This window comes from Mustela putorius, unplaced genomic scaffold (assembly GCF_011764305.1).
Source record: "Mustela putorius furo isolate JIRA1106 unplaced genomic scaffold, ASM1176430v1.1 tig00004007_pilon_pilon_pilon, whole genome shotgun sequence".
In the NCBI taxonomy this organism is placed as follows: Eukaryota; Metazoa; Chordata; class Mammalia; order Carnivora; family Mustelidae; genus Mustela; species Mustela putorius.
The window spans coordinates 11,469,043-11,487,529 of NW_025422145.1; the positions used below are offsets into that span (position 1 = coordinate 11,469,043).

Sequence of the window (18,487 nt, forward strand, 5' to 3'; positions counted from 1 at the left end):
TATATCTTCCTACTCCAGCCACGTGGCTCTAGTGAAGACCTCCATGACTTCTATGACCCTGTCCTCTGATCACAGTTGATTGGTCCAGAGACCTAAATAGGCCAATCAGAGTTCTTTCCCTGGATTAATTTTCCTAACTGGAACCGGAAAATATAGTCATTCTTTGTGATGACAGGAACTCTGAAATGAGGAAAAACAGGAGCTTTTGTGGTCATGTTCCTCACCTTATGGAGAAAACCAGTCCTGAGTGAAAGAAAATTAAGGTGACATGCAAACAAAGGCAGACAAAGAAATAGAGAGATCTGGTGGTATGTGAGTCCGTGCTTGTGGAACCCAGCTGCATCCCTGCCTTTCTGCAGAATGATTTCAGTGACATGGGAAATCATGCCCTAAAAAACCTGTAGCAGATGCCATGCCCACAGCCCATAGTAGTCATCATTCTAGCACTCCATACACTCAAGACTGAAACATCTGTGTTGGCCTCCCTTCCCTTCCTTGAATCACTTCCCCACCCCCCTATGGGTGCTCCCTGGGATCACCTTCCAACAAGCTACCTGACCCCCATCCTTGGTTCAGGGTCTGCTTCAGGGCAAAACCAGTCTAAAACATGGTCCCTCTTCTTACCCAGACTAATAAGAAATGGGTTTTTTGTCACTAGCAACCAAGAGTTCTACCTATTACCTCATTCTGGGATGATGCGCAAAATCTATTTGGAATTCTTCATCTCCACTCCAGTGACTATGTCTTAAATATACAGATTTCTCTAAAAAGTTTAATGGTACTCTTTCCTTTTTTTTTTTTTTTTTTTTAAGAGAGGGAGGAGGAAGGGACAGAGGAAGAGGAAGAGAATCTTAAGCAAGCTCCACACCCAGCAGGGAGCTCAACATAGAGCTCCATCTCACAACTGTGAGACCATGACCTTAGCCAAAATCAAGAGTCAGATGATTAACCAATGGAGCCACCCAGGCACCCCAAAAAGTTTAATGGCATTCTTGAAAATTAACAAAGTTTAATGGTATCTTTAAGTTTGACACAACACACTGCAATTCTGTAACAGTTCCCATGACTAATATATGAACCACACAAAAGAAGGTAAGAACCAGAGATGGGTGGGGGCACCTGGGTGGCTCAGTTGGTTCAACGACTGCCTTCAGCTCAAGTCACGATCCTGGAGTCTCAGGATTGAGTCCCACATCAGGCTCCCTGCTCATCTGGGAGCCTGCTTCTCCCTCTGACCTTTACCCTCTCATGCTCTCTCTCTCACTCTCTCTTTCTCTCTCAAATAAATAAACAAAATCTTTAAGAACCAGAGATGGCTGCACTTGCAAGAAAAAATGACAGTCAGGATGGTATAGCTGGAAAATGCTTGTGGAACTGCGACACTCAAGCCTCATGTCCCACAGCTGAGTACTAGACAGCTTGAAAACATAGTGGCCAAAAGAGATTTACTCTCTCCTCCATATTTCATCTTCCACTCCATCCAAAGTGCTCAATAAATATTTGATAAACAAATGATGGATTTAAGCTTTCCAAACTAAAACTTACCAAAAAGAACCCAGGCACACTACAATGCTGGGACCATAAGCATCACAGTGACCATAATGAGAATTTTCTGCAGCCAACCACCTACCAAATTCTGCTGATTACACCAAATATGGCACTTCAGAAATGTTTCAGTGGATGTGGCAGAATGTTTGTTGCATGACTGCTAACTAATTTTTTCTGTGTTTCCAAAATATAGAGATATGTATAGATTGTCCCCAAAAGGGCCTACCTGATTACAATTACACAATTGTATATAATTCCCAAAGGGCCAAATCACTTAGTACAAGCATTCCAGTCACCTTGGAGAATCTACACACCAGGGACTCAAGATTCTCTCCTTGGAAAGTCCCAGTTCTGGGATCAACAGCAACTCTGCTCCAGGTCTGGCCTTCTCAAGGGTAGTATACATTGTTCATAGCCACCAAGGGTATGCAAGGACACAAAATACAGATAACAATGCTTTATTGCCCCTCAATTATCCATCCCTCCCACATGGTGGAATGCCAAGGAATACCAAGTCAAATTTGTCCAAGCACAAAATAGTATCATTGGCATCATCAGATCAAATAACAAAACTTTCAGGGGCAATTTATCACACACTACAAGCAACCAACAACTGTTAAGCACTTATACTGCTAGGGACCAACGTAAATGCTTTACCTGCTGCTTTAGCCAGGATAGACTGGGTTATCCCACAGTAACAAATGAACCCCAAAATCCAAATGGCTCCACAACAAAGGTTGATTTCCAACACTCCATTCTACCATGGATTGGCTAGAGACTATGCTCCTTGTGGTTACTCAGAAACCCAGAATGATGGAAAGCCTATCATCTTAACACAGGACTTCCAGTTAATGGGGTGGCAGGGGATGACAGAGTGAAATGGTTAAGTACCATCCCTAGACAGATGTAGACTGGAAATGATGCATGTGGCTTCCACTCACAGCACATAGGCTGTAATTACAAAGGGGCTGGGAAATTAGGGGGAGAACATGGATATCCCATTAGCAGTTAACATTCCTACCAATCAATGTACAATATCTCATCAAAGTTTTACAACCTTCGGAAATACATCATTATTCCTTTTTACAGCAGAGAAAACAGAGACATAGAGGTTAAGGGACTTACGCCAAGGTGTCATAGATAGTAAGTGGCAGAATCAAGATGTGAACCCAAGCTTCAAAACATGTTCAACCTGGAAAGCTTCAAAACACACTCAACCACAATGCTGCATACTCATCACAAAATTCTATGCAAATCACTCAAGTAGCAAAACATATGCTAATTAATAGGAAAAGCCAAGGTATACAGATAAAAAATAAAGCTCCCCTGACATACCATTTCTTCACCCCAAAGATTCAACCTAAGCAAAAAACCTGGAACAGAACTCCAGGCAATTTCAGCAAGGGGGAAATAGGTTATCCACTTGGGTCTGATATCCAGCCTTCAGTACATCTACGTCAAGACAAAAATATTCCCAAAACTTCCTGTGAATACCTAAGCAGACCTTCAACTCCTGTCCATTGATGACATCTTTATACAAGGCACAGATCTTTCTAAAAGTGCAAAGGTAAATGTCATCCATGTATCTGCAGGAAGAGGCCAGAGGCAGATGTTGTCATGTCCAGATCAGTGGCTGAGTGACAGTGCTTCCGAAAGGTTAATTCCTCCCAGCCTACAACACTCAAGTCTAGCACCACCTCCTCCAAAAAACCCTCCCCTACCCAGCTTCTCCAGGTTGGGACCCTCTACCTCTGCTCCCACATCACTTCTCACGCACATCTTTAGCAGGGCCCTTCTATTGCATGTAACACTTTACTTGTCTGCCTGTCCCCTGGACTCTGAGCCACCCAAAGGTAACCTCTTCATTTATATTTCTGTATCTCTTACACCTAGGACTCAAAAAATCTGGAGTGAATGGGCAGATGCTTAAGAGTATTCAAAGCAATTTGTGTCCTTGGGGAATTTAACACACCCCTCCCACACCTGGAAACCATGCGGCCAAGTGTAAAAACTACACAAAATAGTGTAGTTCCAGGGGTGCCTGGGTGGCTTAGTGGGTTAAGCCTCTGCCTTCGGCTCAGGTCATGATCCCAGGGTCCTGGGATTGAGCCCCACATTGGGCTCTCTGCTCAGCAGGGAGCCTGCTTCCCGCTCTCTCTCTGCCTGCTGCTCTGCCTACTTGTGATCTCTGTCTGTCAAATACATAAATAAAATATTTTTTAAATAATAATAATAAATAGGGGGCACCTGGGTGGCTCAGTGGGTTAAGCCTCTGCCTTCAGCTCAGGTCATGATCTCAGGGTCCTGGGATCAAGCACCTCCATCGGGCTCTCTGCTCAGCAGGGAGTCTGCTTCCCCCTCTCTCTCTGCCTGCCTCTCTGCCTACTTATGATCTCTGTCAAATAAATAAATAAAATTTTTAAAAATAATAATAATAATAAATTAATTAATTAATAACTACAATTCCAGCCTCACATCTGCTCTGTGAACTTGAAGTGGTTCCATAGCCTCTCTGAGCTGTTTACTTAGCTACTAAGTAAACACCACCTCATAGATAAGCAAAGACTAAGTGGAAAGCAGAGGGTATTCAAACAAATATTCATAGCAGCACTATTCACAACAGGCAAAAGATGGGAAAAAATATATTGATCAGCTGGTGAATGGATATATGAAATGTGGCATATCCACACAGTAGAGTACTAACAAGCCATGAAAAGGATGAAACGTTGATTCATACCACAACACGGATAAACCTTGAAAACATTATGCTCGGTGAAAGAGGCCAAACACAAAAGACTACATACTTTATGATTCCATGTATATGATGGGATGAAAAAGTTCTGGAACTAGAGAGAGGTAATAATTGCACAACATTGTAATGCACTAAATGTCACTGAATTTGTACACATCTGAAAGGTTAAAATGGTAATCTTATCTTATGTGCATCTAACCACAGTAACTATTTAAAATTCTTATGGAAAATTTCCAACCAATAACCTACCTTAGTTTTTTTTTTAATTAAATGGAATAGATAATGTGTATATAGTTCCTGGCTCTCTTAGGTCCTCAATCCCTGGTGGCTGCTTTCAGAGTCAAAATGAAAACAATAATTTGTTCTCCCCACAAAAACAGAATATACTGAGCAAAGGACAACACCAGTCTTTTTCCCCAAATCTTCACAATAGTGGAATTGACATCAAAGTCCAAAGTATTTCACATGGTTTGATTTCTATTACCATGGTGAAATATGCACAACATAAAATTTACCATTTTTACCATTTTACAGTGTACAGTTCAGGGGCATTAAATGCATTCACAATGTTGTGCAGCCGTCACCACCATCCATTTCCAGAACTTTTCATCACGTAAAATATGACATCTTGTTACACTCCAGGTGTTTTAATCCACAACAGAGCTCAGGCACAATTATCAATTTGGACTTTGTTCAACCACAGATAAAAAAGGGAGAAAATGGGAGCATGCTCATGAACTCTGTGATGTGTGGTGCTTGCGGCATGACAGGGCTTGGGGTCCTCACACTGCTGCTGTCTGTCCTGCTGGTCTGGGCCAGCTGCCACCCTGTCCCCGGGAGGAAGAACTTCAACAAGCTGCTGCTGATCTCCTTCGATGGCTTCCGCTGGAACTATGACCAGGATGTGGACACCCCCAATATGGACCGTCTGGCCCGGGAGGGCGTGAAGGCCAAGTACCTCACGCCACCCTTTGTGACCATGACCTCCCCATCCCATTTCACCACCATCTCTGGTAAGTTTCAATCTGTAGCCAGTCCACCAATGCTGGTGGAAGCCCCCGTATCTGTCATTCCCTGAAACAGAGCCCAATTTCAGTCAGCCCTTGGGAGAGTGAGGCAATTCATGCAACTGGAAGAAGCACTAGCTTAGAATATTATGGTTTCTAAAACCCTGCTGGCTACAGGGCACCAGCCTGCAGAGAGAATCAAGACCATAGCTGCAGCCTCTCCAGCCCCCATTCCCTGCTCCCCAGGCCCACCCACCCTCCATCCACGTTGACTAATGTTCTTTCCCAAAACTAAATCATTAAAAGAACTTTATAAAAATAATAAAAAATTAAACTTTAGAGAACTAGATGAGATTAGATGGCTCCCTGGCTTATTATTGAAGAGGTGGAGCAATACTATGGGCCTTTTCTCGGGATTTTTTTGTTTGGTTGGTTTTGAGTTGTTTTTTTTTTTTTTAAGATTTATTTATTTATTTATTTGACAGACAGAGATCACAAGTCGGCAGAGAGGCAGGCAGAGACAGAGAGAGGGGGAAGCAGTCTCCCCGCTGAGCAGAGAGCCTGTCGTAGGGCTCCATCCCAGGACCCTGGGATCATGACCTGAGCTGAAGGCAGAGGCTTCAACCCACTGAGCCACCCAGGCATCCCTTTGTTTTTGTTTTTAAAGATTGTATTTCTTTATTTGAGAGAGAGAGGGAAAGCATGCGTCGGGTGGAGGGGCAGAGAGAAAGGGAGAAACAGACTCCCCACTCAGCAGGGAGCCTGACATGGGACTTGATCTTAGGACCCCAGGATCATGACCTGAGCTAAAGGTAGACACAGCCAACTGAGCCACCCATGTGCCCCATCAATATTATCTTTGAAGAGAATTCAAAATTATCTTCTGTGGCCCAGAAAGTCCCATGACCTGGCCCCTGACCCACTCTCCTTTGGCCGCTCTCATCTCTCTTCCCTTCACTCGGTTCTCTCCAGATCACAAAGATAATTTGCTTATGTCTCCACCCAGCCCCCAACTGCCTCAGGGCCTCTGCCCTCACCAGTCTCCACAGATCACCCGGAGCATGTAGTCCAAATGGGGGAGATAGACATTAGACAAGAAGATACACTAACAGATCTCACTGCAACTAGGAGAGGCATTGAGAAGGAAGAGGAGAGTTTCTTCAGAAGACAGCAAGGGAACCTGACTTGAAATTGGAGGTAGGAAAAGGCTGAGGAGGAACAGTTGAACTGAGAACTGAAAGAGACCTCAGGAGGGGTGCCTGGGTGGCTCAGTGGGTTAAGCCGCTGCCTTCGGCTCAGGTCATGATCCCAGCGTCCTGGGATCGAGTCCCACATCTGGCTCTCTGCTCAGCGGGGAGCCTGCTTCCTCCTCTCTCTCTGCCTGCCTCTCCGTCTACTTGTGATTTCTGTCTGTCAAATAAATAAATAAAATCTTAAAAAAAAAAGAAAGAAAGAAAGAAAGAGACCTCAGGAGACAAAGAGAAAGGAAAAGTATTCCAGGCAGAGGGAAGGGTATGTTCAAGGTCTCTGTGAGAGGAAGGATTGTGGTCATTCCAGAATCCCAGTTGCCAAAATGCAATGGATTTCACTGAAGAATAAGAATTGTTTCTGTTCCTCCAACATGGGCCTGAAGCTGGGCATGTGCTAGGTGCTTTGGCTTCTACATCTCCAGTACAAAAGTACTGCAAAGCAAGTGTTGTCCCCATTCCACAGATGAGAAAACTAAAGCTCAGGCTGAAAAACTCATCAGTCACTTGGCCAAGAAGTGGGCAAGAGGGAAGCCAGGTCTGGAACAAGTGTGTCCCTAGCCACCCAGAACTAAGTTCTGCCCAGCTATGAGCCTGGGATCCACATGGATACTACCTCTCATGAGGTAAAGAATGGTGCCTGGCAGGGTGAGCCTCATCCCTACCCAGAGAACCACTCCCTTGGGGTCCATGGCATCTCCAGGAGCCTCTGAAATGAGACAAAACTGCTGGTATGTTTTTCAGAAGAGGGTTTTATCACTTCCATCAGACTCTCACAGGGGCCCTTGAATCAGAAACTTAAAAAATAAAGCTGAACAACCACTCAGAGGGATATTTGCTGAGAGGGATTTTCCTATATGTAAACTCTTTGAGAGGCAAGTCATTTGGGAACTATTAGTGCCAGGAAACAGGAACTAAATAGCCCTTTTCTGGAGAAAGTGAGTGCTACTTCCCAGTGGCATTAACCTTATAATACTTAAAAGATCTCCCATGGGCAGATTCTGGGTCCCTGAACACTGAGAATATGATGGGCACAAAATATTATAAGGCATGCCCACCTTTTATTTATTCCCAGAAGGTTTTCAATAAGACGATATAAACAGTAGGAGCAAATTTTAAAAATTATAAAATCACTCTAACTCCTCTCCTACACTCATTGCCAGTGGGGAATAGAAATGGGTACAGTTGCAATGCAGCGTAATTTGGCAACAACCAATACAATCAGGAACATACAAATTTTCTTATTTGGCAATTTCACTTGTAGGACTTTATCCTACAGATATATATATCTGCTGGGTAGAAAACGATGTACAGTGTACATACGAAGTTATTCATTGCATTGGCATTCGTAACCACAGCAAAAATAGAAAACAAGCTAACTAGCCACCCATAAGCGAATGGCTAAATAAAATACCAAACATCCATGGAATGGCAAAATCTGTTACCTTTAAAAGGGAAAATGAGGTAGTTCTTTATGCTCTGATAGGAAGCTATCTCCAAAATGGATTAAGTGACAAAAGCAGGAGGCAAAGAATGTGTGTGTTTATATGTGTTCATATAATATAAATGTATACATATGTGCATACAATTACTTATAGATGTATAGGACCTCTGGATAAATAAACAAGAAACTGGATATACTGGTTCCTCCAGGAAGGGCAGGGGGTGGGAGACTTTGAACTGTAACCCCTGTGTACTTTTTAGATCTTGGACCATGTGAAATGTATTACCTATAAATAACAAAATGCTATACACCAAACCACCTTTTTAATTTGCCCACTGTGGAAAGAACATGCTCTTTTGAACCCTCTATTTATAAGCAGACTTGCCATTTATTGAGCAGGTGAACATTCACTATGCTTCAACTTTAGAAAAGGTTTTCCAACCGCAGCACTATTGACATTTGGGACCAGATTTTTCTCTTGTGGGGTAGGGGGAGTATCATGTGCACTGTGGAATAGCAAGCTCATCCCTGGCCTGTAAACCCACTAGATAGATGCCAGGAGCACCCCCTCTTCCCAATGTGACAACCAAAAATGTCTCCAGACATCGCCCAATGTCTGCTCAGGGAGCAAACTGGCCTCCAGCTGGAAACCCCTGCCTTGAATGGTAGAACCTAATACCTGGCTTATGAAAATGCTAAGCAGGTACCATCATCATCAAATCCTTCAATTCCTATAATTGTGATTTGAAGTCAGGACAGTTACACTCTTTACAGGTGAGATATCTGGATTCAAAGACATACAAATCTTTTCTGGGACAGAGGTAAGATTCTTACCAACCTCTGGATGGTTACAGACACTGATTTCTCAATCCCTGCCCTCCAGCATGACTATGACCCACCAGTGTCTTTGATTCTAATTATGTAATCATTCCAAACCCCTCTGAATATTGCCCATCCTCATAGCTTCCAGGAAAACAAGTATATATCTTGAGTATGTTGTTAATGAAACAAGAGGCCACCCTGGGCCCAGTAAAATTCTCAGCATTTGTCTTCATAAGCTGGGCTCAAGCAGACCTTTGTATGACTCCAGTATGGGAAAGAATCATCCATAATAGAAAAAATAATGGATAAAATTAATGCTTGCAGCACCCAAAGACCTCATCAGATTCCGTGGTATAGGCCTGACACAAAATACGATAAAGGGGACTCTCTTAGCTCAACAACTAATTAATTGGTATTCTTTCGAACACCTCCAGGCAGTTTAACAGGAAAGAGAGGTGATGAGGAGGAACCTGTCACACTGCTTCACTTCTCAGCTTCAATATTACACACAGCTCCAACACAGACTCAGGTCCGAGAAGCCATGTGGCCACTCCTCTAAGCTTCCTAGACAGAGATCAAGGGGCAAGGGCCAGGTGGTCTCAGGCAAGGATCAAGGCCAGGAAAAGCCACGTCCCAGGCACAAGGACCCATGAGCAAGCCTCCCTAAGACAACTGACTTAGCTGCCCAGCATCAGAACTCTGGGCCTCCTACAGCGTCTGCTGCCTTCATCTGGCAGCCGGACCTCCTCATGGCTGGGTGCTGTCAGGTATATGGATATCTCAGCCCCCACCCCACAGCCAAGGTCACATGGCCCTCATCAGTTTTCCCTGATACTGGTAAAGAAAGTCTTCCTGGAGAGTTTTTTTTAAAAGGGTTTCCAACATATTCATTCCTTCATTCAACAATTATTGTTTGAGCATCCCCTTTAAGACTGTAAGCTGGTACAGTGGCCAACTACACTTAAGTGTTTCCAAGGTCTTGCCACTTAACAGGGCTTGGCCCACGACACAGGCTCATGTCCCCTATGTTCCCAGATCCAACAGATCCCACGGATCTTTTGCGGGGGGCAGGGGTGGTGTTTCCTTTTCTCTGTGGCTCTGCCAGGGAGAAAGATGAAGAGCCATTTCTTGTGGATCCTTCTGCCTTTTTGTTTCCTTTCTCTGACAGTTCAGGGAATCTGACAGGCAAATGTGTTCTCACTCAGCTGTGTCCCCCCAAAAACTTTTTCTGCACCCCAGCTCCTCTATGGGACAGAGCTTAGGAGAAATACCCACCGTCCATGCTTCTTCCATGGCATCCTCTCCTTTAAGCAGAGAGGACAAAGTCCTCAGCAAAAAACTGAGGGAGGGAGGATTTCTGAAATGTCCTACCTTATCAGCTCTCCATGTGGGACAATCTACATCCTTACAAAGAATGTGCATTTTTCCTCCAACTATCAGCCCTTGCAGCACCACCTGCAAGAGGTGGAAGTGGGGCACCTATCTAGAATCAAAGCTCCCAAGAGCAAAGCAAGCCCTGGCTCTGGGGGAAACATTTTCCCTCCGGTTCCCCAACACTGGGCACTGGGCAGACCTGCATGTTAATCAACTTCGCTCCCTCCCCCACGAAATGAGTCATTATAAGATAAGATAAGATGTTTTCTTCTTCCCACCTTTCCCACCTGGCTTCATCACCCCCACCCCCAACACACACACACACACACACACACAGGCTTGGCCACAGCTCCTGGAAGTTTCTTGAAATAGAATGACGTATTAGTTTTCTATGGTTGCAGAACCAGTTACCACAAACGTAACGGCTTAGAACAACACCCATGTATTATCCCTCAGTTTCCTCAGCCTGATGGGGCTTTTGATGAGGGTGTGCAGTCCAGCAGTCCAGTACTCAGTCCCAACAAATCACACCTTCACCTGTGGGGTGGCTCATAGGGCATGGGCTCCCTGTGGATTCAGTAACCACACGTGCAACAGCCACCTCCCAGCACGTCCCCCCCTACTCTCTCCGAACTGTCCCAATTCCCTTCAGATCTCACCAAAATGAAAAGCCATTCTCTGAGGGTTAGCGGCTCATTCTGCTAGTTTAAATCACCAGATTCCTTCTCCCTCTCCAGAAGCCTGTACTTACTGCTCCATCACTGGTAATGACAGTGAACATTTCTGCAATCTCAGTTTTTATTGCAAAGTGATTGAGGACCAGGGAGAATAACTTATGCTGCTGAAACTAAGGAAATCCCGCCAAGCAAGTGGTGGGTGGATAGGAAGTCTTATGGCAGCAGCATATATTTTTCTCCCCCAAGGAACCTACTGACAGTAAGAAGCTATCACCACCATGATTCAGACAAAGGCTATGGAAAATGTAAGCTGTGATATTATAATTTGACAATCTTAAATCTAGTCAAATAGATATAGATCAGAGGTGAAAAGGGGACTCTGGTAATTGGAGGGTGGTTGAGAATAATAAAAGTGAGGTCTTCTCTGCTCAACATTTTCTCCTTCCTTGAAAGGGTACTCGTTGATAGGATCATTTTCCCTACCAGGCAGAAATTAAGTCTCTCCTAATTCCAGAACCCCACCAGGGCAACCCCAAAACTAGAGCCATCATTTTGTAACTCTATAGACTGTGTACAGCACCATTCTAGGGAAGTTATTTTCATGAATGCTATGTGGGTAGTATCCCCTGGAGGTGCACAAGGCACAATTTACACAAATGATAAGTTGCTTACATTCTATCCCAAAACCAATTTGTAAGAGGTAAAAATTCCTCACAGATGTTAAAACCCATCATGAATCCATGACTCTCCTTCCACCTGAAACAGGAGCAAAGGAAGCACAGCCAAATGTACTTAGATGATCTTTAAGACTAGGGTCAGGTTCTCAATGTCTCACCACTGACATTTTGGGCCAAATCATTCTTTGTCTTATGGGGGCTGTCCTATGCTTTATAGCGTGTTTAGCAGCATTCTTGGCCTCTGTTCACTAGATGCCAGCAGCATCCCTTCCGTGGTTGTGACAACCAAGTGTCTCCAGACATAGCCACATGTTCCTTGGGGGGCAAAATCACCCCCTAGTTGAGAAACTTGGACTAGATGTATAATATACAAATCACATAATCAGAGAGCCAAAGGTCACCCATGTGACTCTAACCAGTAAAAAACACAGAGTTTGAAAGAGGTAAAAGAGATAGGTAAAGGAAATTAAATTTCTGCCGCTGGTAACAATACAAGCCCAGTAGATGTTGTTGGAAACCTAGTTAGAAGGTACTATAGACCTTCATCAGCTCCCATCCTGCTTCCCCAGAAATAACTCTCCATTGAAAAATTCCTCTAAGTCCCAAAACAGTTCCCCCCAAAACACAGATGAACAAAGCAAAGAAACTCACAGATGGAGACAGAAAAGATGTGCTTCCAACATCAGTCATTTCCACAAGAAGGGAAAAATGGAAGTCATGAAAATAATTGAAAAAAAAGGAAGGCTGGAAAACTAGGATTATTTCCTAACTTGTCATGATGCTAATTTCCAACATGTAGAATGTAGATATAGATGTCTCAGGACTATGGATTACAAAGGAGAAAGTGTCAGCCCAAACACCACAGCAACTGAGACAAAAATCGTGACTGCTCCAAATCCCAAGGCCTTGAGTAAGAGAAGTTGGAAACACTTGAAACTGACAGCATGGGTGTATTAGTTTCCTGTTGCTGCTGTAACAAAGTACAATAATCTGGGTGGCTTAAAACAACAGAAAGTCTAGAGGCTAGAAGGCCAAAATCAAGGTATCAGTGGGCCATGCTTCCTCCACAAGTTCTAGGGGAGAATCTTTCCTTGCCTCTCCGGGCTCTGGTAGCTGCCAGCATTCCCTGATTTGTGGCTGCACCATTCCAGTATCTGCCTCCATGGTCACACTGCTTCCTCCTTTTCTCTCTGTGTCCTCTCCTCTTCTGCGTCTTATAAAGGGTTTTAGAGCCAACATGGATAATCTCTTCATGTTATGATTTTCAGGATGATCTCTTCATGTCAAGATCCTTAACTACATCCATAAAGACCTAGTTTCCAAATAAAGCAACATTCTGGGAATAAGAATATGGACCTATAATTTGGGGGGGTATCAATTCAACTCACTATAGTGGTCAGAGGAGAAAATGAAGTGAGGAAAAAAATGCAGAGGACAGATTCCATTTCCATGACAGTGGTTAGTAAGGCAGGACAAGGTTAGAACTATGTGTTAAAAGAGTTCCCAGGTGGAATTTAAGCACTGCCCACTGATTCCAGCTACTCAAAGAGATAAAATTTCTGTTTTTGACAGCAGATTAAAGGAAGAGGTGGAGAGTATGAAAGCCCACTCTCTGTTGGCCTAGTTCCTACAGAATCATGCCTCTGCCTTAGGGCCATTCTCAAGCCTTATTCAAGGATAAAATGATTTATGGATAGCCATAATTAAAAAGCAATGTCAAAAAGAAGCAACAACAGCATTTTTTATTTGCACTTACACATGAGCAAGAGCCTTTTCGTAAAATGGGCATGCTAGGGTTTAATATTTTCTGTCCAAAAAAGGGCTGCCATCATAAGTGCTAGTGTTGGAGACAAGCCAATTCTATAGCAGGAATTGATAAGGTTTTAAATTTTGATTGGCTTACCTGTCCTCATTTCAAGTACTTTTTTTATGGGTCCAGTGGATTATCAATGGGTGGCACTCTGGGTGTGTAAACTTGAGTAAGTGTGGTTTTGAGCATCAGTGGGGGCTGTTTCCCATTCATGTCTTGGCTGTGGTTCTCAATGGGCTTGTCAGCTCAAGAATGAAACATTGGGTTGATTTAAGGTGGTTGGTTGACTTGATTTGGCAACTGTTCTTCCTCACTGATTTCATACTAGCTGGTTAACAAGCTGTTTTCTTCTTTGGTTTTGGGAATGTGAAATTAATGAATCACAAATCAGAAGGAAAATGAAGATATGCTTATAGTTTATACAGTAGATTAATTTAAAGGAATTAGAGAATAACACATAGCAATTCCTCAAATTATTGTTAAATAAATAGATGCATTAAAGTATATCTACACCCAAGGGGACAACCTATAAATATACACTGTTACATCTGAAAATTAGGAACAGAGCAAATGTTTGGAAGAGAGGGGGAGGAACGCCCTTATTAAGTTATTAAGTTATGGCATGGTTTCTTTTAATCCCACTAAAATATCTTTTTTCCCAAAAATGACTTCAGACTAAATCAGGTTCTATCTCCTACTTGCTCAGATCATACCTGAACTGGGGCAGAGGTAAGAGGAAGTTTGATCAGTTAAATTCAACAAATATTTGTTGAATGTCTAATAAGGGTAAATCCCTATGCTTTGTGCCACAGAGACTCCAGAATAAATGAGCCATAACCTTACTCTTAGGAAGCTTGTAAACTAATAGAAAAAACATATTTGTAGGCAATCATCTGAAATTCAAGAGGAAATGAGATGGATGCTAAATGGAAAGTATAAGCAGGATGGAATGGCATGAGTGCCATGTGTGCCCAATTCCAATGACACTCCATGACAGCCCACATCAGTTGCACAGGCACCCATTTCTCATATGATCTGAATGACCATGAAGGTTTGCATCTAGACAGGTCTAATCTAGGTCTACAGTCTAAGTCAGGTCAGTCTGACCTTAGGATAAGGGAATAAAAGGAGTGGTTTTCATCTATCACAATCCAAGGAATAGCCCAGAACAGTGGCAAAAACCAAAAACTTTGCAAGTTCTAGAGCAGGGCTTCTGGGCCAAGAATCCAGGACTGAGATGATAAGAAAAAGCAAGTCATGCACCATCTCAGCCATTTTTTTTCATCATCATAATCAAAAAAGGAAAGAACTTCAGCAGTCTTACTGGGTAGATGCCAAACCCTATTTTTAGTTCAAACTTTGGAACTCTCTCTCAAGCCATCTAGCAATGGCCAAACTGGTCATTTGTCCACAACAACATAACTGGACAATATTGTTCACTTATTTCCAAGTGCTTATCACGAGAGAAGTTTAGGTCATTAACAAAAAAGCACTAAGCAATCTCAGGCTACATAATCCTTTCAGCGGCATAACTGACAATGGATACAACTGGGGCAGGTAATTATAAAACAACCTCTATCTACTTCTACCCAAGCAGGGAACTGCTTAGTTTTTTGTTTTTTGTTTGTTTGTTTGTTTGTTTGTTTTTGCTTAGTTTTAATAGTTAAAAATCATGGCAGATACAAGTGACATTTGAACAATATGAGGGTTAGTGGTGGTAACACAGTCGAATCCATGTATAACTTTGGACTCCCCAAAATTTAACTACTGATAGCCTACCATTGACCAGAAGCCTTACCGATAACATGGACAATTAATACATATTTTATATATTATATTCTATATTCTTACAATAAAGTAAGCTAGATGAAAGAAAATGTTATTAAGAAAATCATAAGTAAGAGAAAATACACTAACAGTACTGTAGTGTATTTATCAAAAACAATCTGTTGTATAAGTGCACCCACACAATTCAAGCCCATGTTGTTCAAGGTTGGACTACATTTGCACTTGCCTTCTATGAGGCTCCAATGTCACCTCCTCTGTGAAGCCTTCCCTGATCCCCTCTTTTCTGTGTTCTCACCGCACTTTATTCAGCATTGGAGCACTCCTCACCAGCTATGTCAGGGAATAACAGCCATAAAACATAGAAATCCTTTCACATTAGCTCAAGGGAAAGGACTGCCCTGTAAGGCTCTACCAGACAAAGTCAAGCAAGGGAACCAAACGAGAGACGATGGCAAATGGAGTTAGAGTTATGGAGTTAGAGAAACCAGACCTTATGTTTCTGGCTCTCATTAGTCCAGTGTCCTTCCAGTCAGCCCCAGGAACTCTCCTTTCTCTGTTTCACTTGCTCACCACCAGCTTTCTCTTTCTGCTCATGGCCCATCATGGTAGGCTTCTCAGAGCCCACCACCAGATGACTAGTCATTTCATCTCTTGGTTTAAGTCTTGAGAGAGAGAACTGGGTTTCTTACCAACCAACTGAATGTGGGGAGGAGATGCCACATGGTACAAATACGGTGCCTAGACCTGCCTCTCAGCAAGGCCTACAAGAAGGGGAATCCTACAAGAAGGTGCCTGCTAGCATTGCAGGTACTCCAGAACATGCTCTCTCTTTTTTTTAACTCTCTCTCCCCTCTCCCCTAGGCTGTAAATGCCCTGGGACATCAAGGATAATACCTGGCTCAAACGTTTGAGAAAGAGGATTTGGATCCAACACTAGACTTGATGGTTTCCTAAATTCACCCTGCAAGTATTTGGGAAATAAATAAATGTCAGTCTCTGAGAATCAAGAAAAGGGAGTCAAATCTAGCTGGGTTGGTTCCCACACCTGAGAGGCTCAGTTGGGTGAATTTACCCACACTTCGCCATAAATGGCATGGTGTGGGAGTAGGTATTGTACCCTGATTAAAGCATAATTAGCAAGCAGCAGGAATCACGTTCTCTAGGAGAGCTTATCCTACTTCCTTTTTAACTTCCACATCACAGACATTGAAATGACATGGATGACAGACTCTCAGAATGGATAAAGCTGGAAAGGACCTTGGAAATCATTAACTCTCTCATTTTACAGGGAGAAAACTAGGTCCCAGGGAGAAAGCAAGTGCTTACAAGAGCCAAAACCAAACCCGGATGTCCCGTCTCTGAGAGCAGTGCCCCTTCTGTAGCACTGTACTGTAGTAAGGGCTATGTCATCTGACCCAAGTGAAACCAGTTCCTTTGCAGCTACTGGAACCCCAGGCATGGTCAACAGTGTTGCCTTCACACAGCTTTCCAGCCTGGTAACTGATTGTCTTCAGAGTTGAAAATGCAGTTATAGTAAAACTGATTGCCACTCCCTGCAGCTGTTCATTTCTTAGCTTTTCCCCTCTTCTGTCTTATTCTACCCACATTCTAGAAGTGGTCCTTAACCAGGATAAACAGTCTAGAGCAACAGGAAGATGGAACCAAAGGGGCAGTGGAAATTTCTGCTGGGTCACTAGTGGTCCCAGCTGCTGGCTGGATGTAGAACATGCCTTTAAGTGTCAGGGTGAAAATAAACCAAACACTATGGAGACAGTTTCCTTTGTGCAATTACTGGGACTAACCATGCCACAGAATAGAAGAGTCATGCTCCCTGAACTCATTTTAGGTTAGGTATTTGAAACCTGGGTAACATCTCTTTGAGTGGAAAATGGTTCTGTGATTGGTTCCCAAGCTAGTCTACTTGACTGATATTATAACTGACATCTGGATCCCAGAACCTGGAAGCCAGAATCATTAAGGTCCAGGAGGGGGGAGTTTCTGTGTCCATGGCATCCTCTGCTTCCTCCAATCCTTCCTCCAAATCCTCCCAGTGGCTTTGCTTCCCCAAGATACTGGAGTACTCCAGGCTTTGACAACTGCCTCTCCCCACTTTGGTCCCTCAGGTGAACTACTGTCAACCCAAATTTTGGAGTAATGGGCAGTCTGCTAGAACTAACCCACATGTATGTGTGAATGACTAACAGTTCCTAAAACAATGGTTCTGACATGTCAGTGGGGTATGTCAGGGGGCACTAGAACCACCTGGAGAGCTTATGAAATGTAGGCTCCCAGACCTCAGTCAAGAAGTGTGAATTCAGCAAGGGCTAGAGTGGAGACCAGGGAATTTGTGAGGGTTTGTGTGGTTGCTTTTTGTTTTGTTTTGTTTTTGAGAGAGAGAGGGAGAGGGAGAGCGAGCGCAGGCATGAACAGAGGGGAAGGGCAGAGGGAGAAGCAGACTCCCTGCTGAGCAAGGAGTCCCACTCGACTTAGGGCTCAATCTTAGGACTCTGAGATCATGACCTGAGCCGAAGGCAGATACCTAACCAACTGAGCCACTCGGGCTCCCCAGGAATTTGTGTTTTTTAACAAGCAGTTCAGTTGATTCTAATGTTGGTGATATAAAATACCATGGATAAATACTAGAATAGGTGAAGTGCCAGATGTTTGTAAATTCCAGTGATTTGTTCTTTACTAGCCAGGAAGAGTCACAAAGAACAGAATCCAGGATTTGCAGGCAAAAAAAAAAAAAAAAAAAAAAAAAAACCAAGGCAAAAGCAAGCTACCCCTGGGTGAACTGTCTCTGCGCTTCCATTTCACCTACTATGATATGGCATGGATCAGCCATGAGAAAGCTCCCACACTATAACAAGGAAATATGCTACAACATGGATGAACCTGGAAAACATAAAGCTAAGTAAAAGAAACCAGACGCAAAAGGTCACATATTGTGAGATCTCATTTCTATGAGATGTCCAGAACAGGTAAAACTATAGAGACAGAAAGAAGATTAGAGGCTAGTAGGAGATGGGGGAGTGACTGCTTGAGTACAGTCTCCTTTTGGGGTGATAAACATGCCCTGGAACTAGAAAGAGGTGATTATTGCACAACATTTGTGACTATACTAAATGCTACTGAATTGTATACTTTAAAATGTTAATGGAGAGGTGTCTGGGTGGCTCAGTGGGTTAAAGCCTCTGCCTTCGGCTCAGGTCACGATCCCTGGGACTTGGGATCGAGCCCTGCATCAGGCTCTCTGCTCTGCAGGGAGCCTTCTTCCTCCTCTCTCTCTCTGCCTACTTATGATCTCTGCCTGTCAAATAAATAAATCAAATCTTTAAATA

The 18,487-nt window shown here is 43.3% G+C and overlaps 1 protein-coding gene across 1 annotated transcript in view; it reads left to right on the forward strand.

The window, feature by feature from the left end:
* The first annotated feature begins 5,053 nt into the window (after positions 1-5,053).
* The window catches only part of LOC101685680 (ectonucleotide pyrophosphatase/phosphodiesterase family member 7-like), a 29,701-nt gene continuing 16,267 nt past the window's right edge, over positions 5,054-18,487 (forward strand). The window contains exon 1 of the mRNA XM_045072164.1: positions 5,054-5,313. Coding sequence (XP_044928099.1) covers positions 5,064-5,313 — 250 coding nt within the window. The 5' untranslated portion in view covers positions 5,054-5,063. The remainder of the gene's footprint in view (positions 5,314-18,487) is intronic.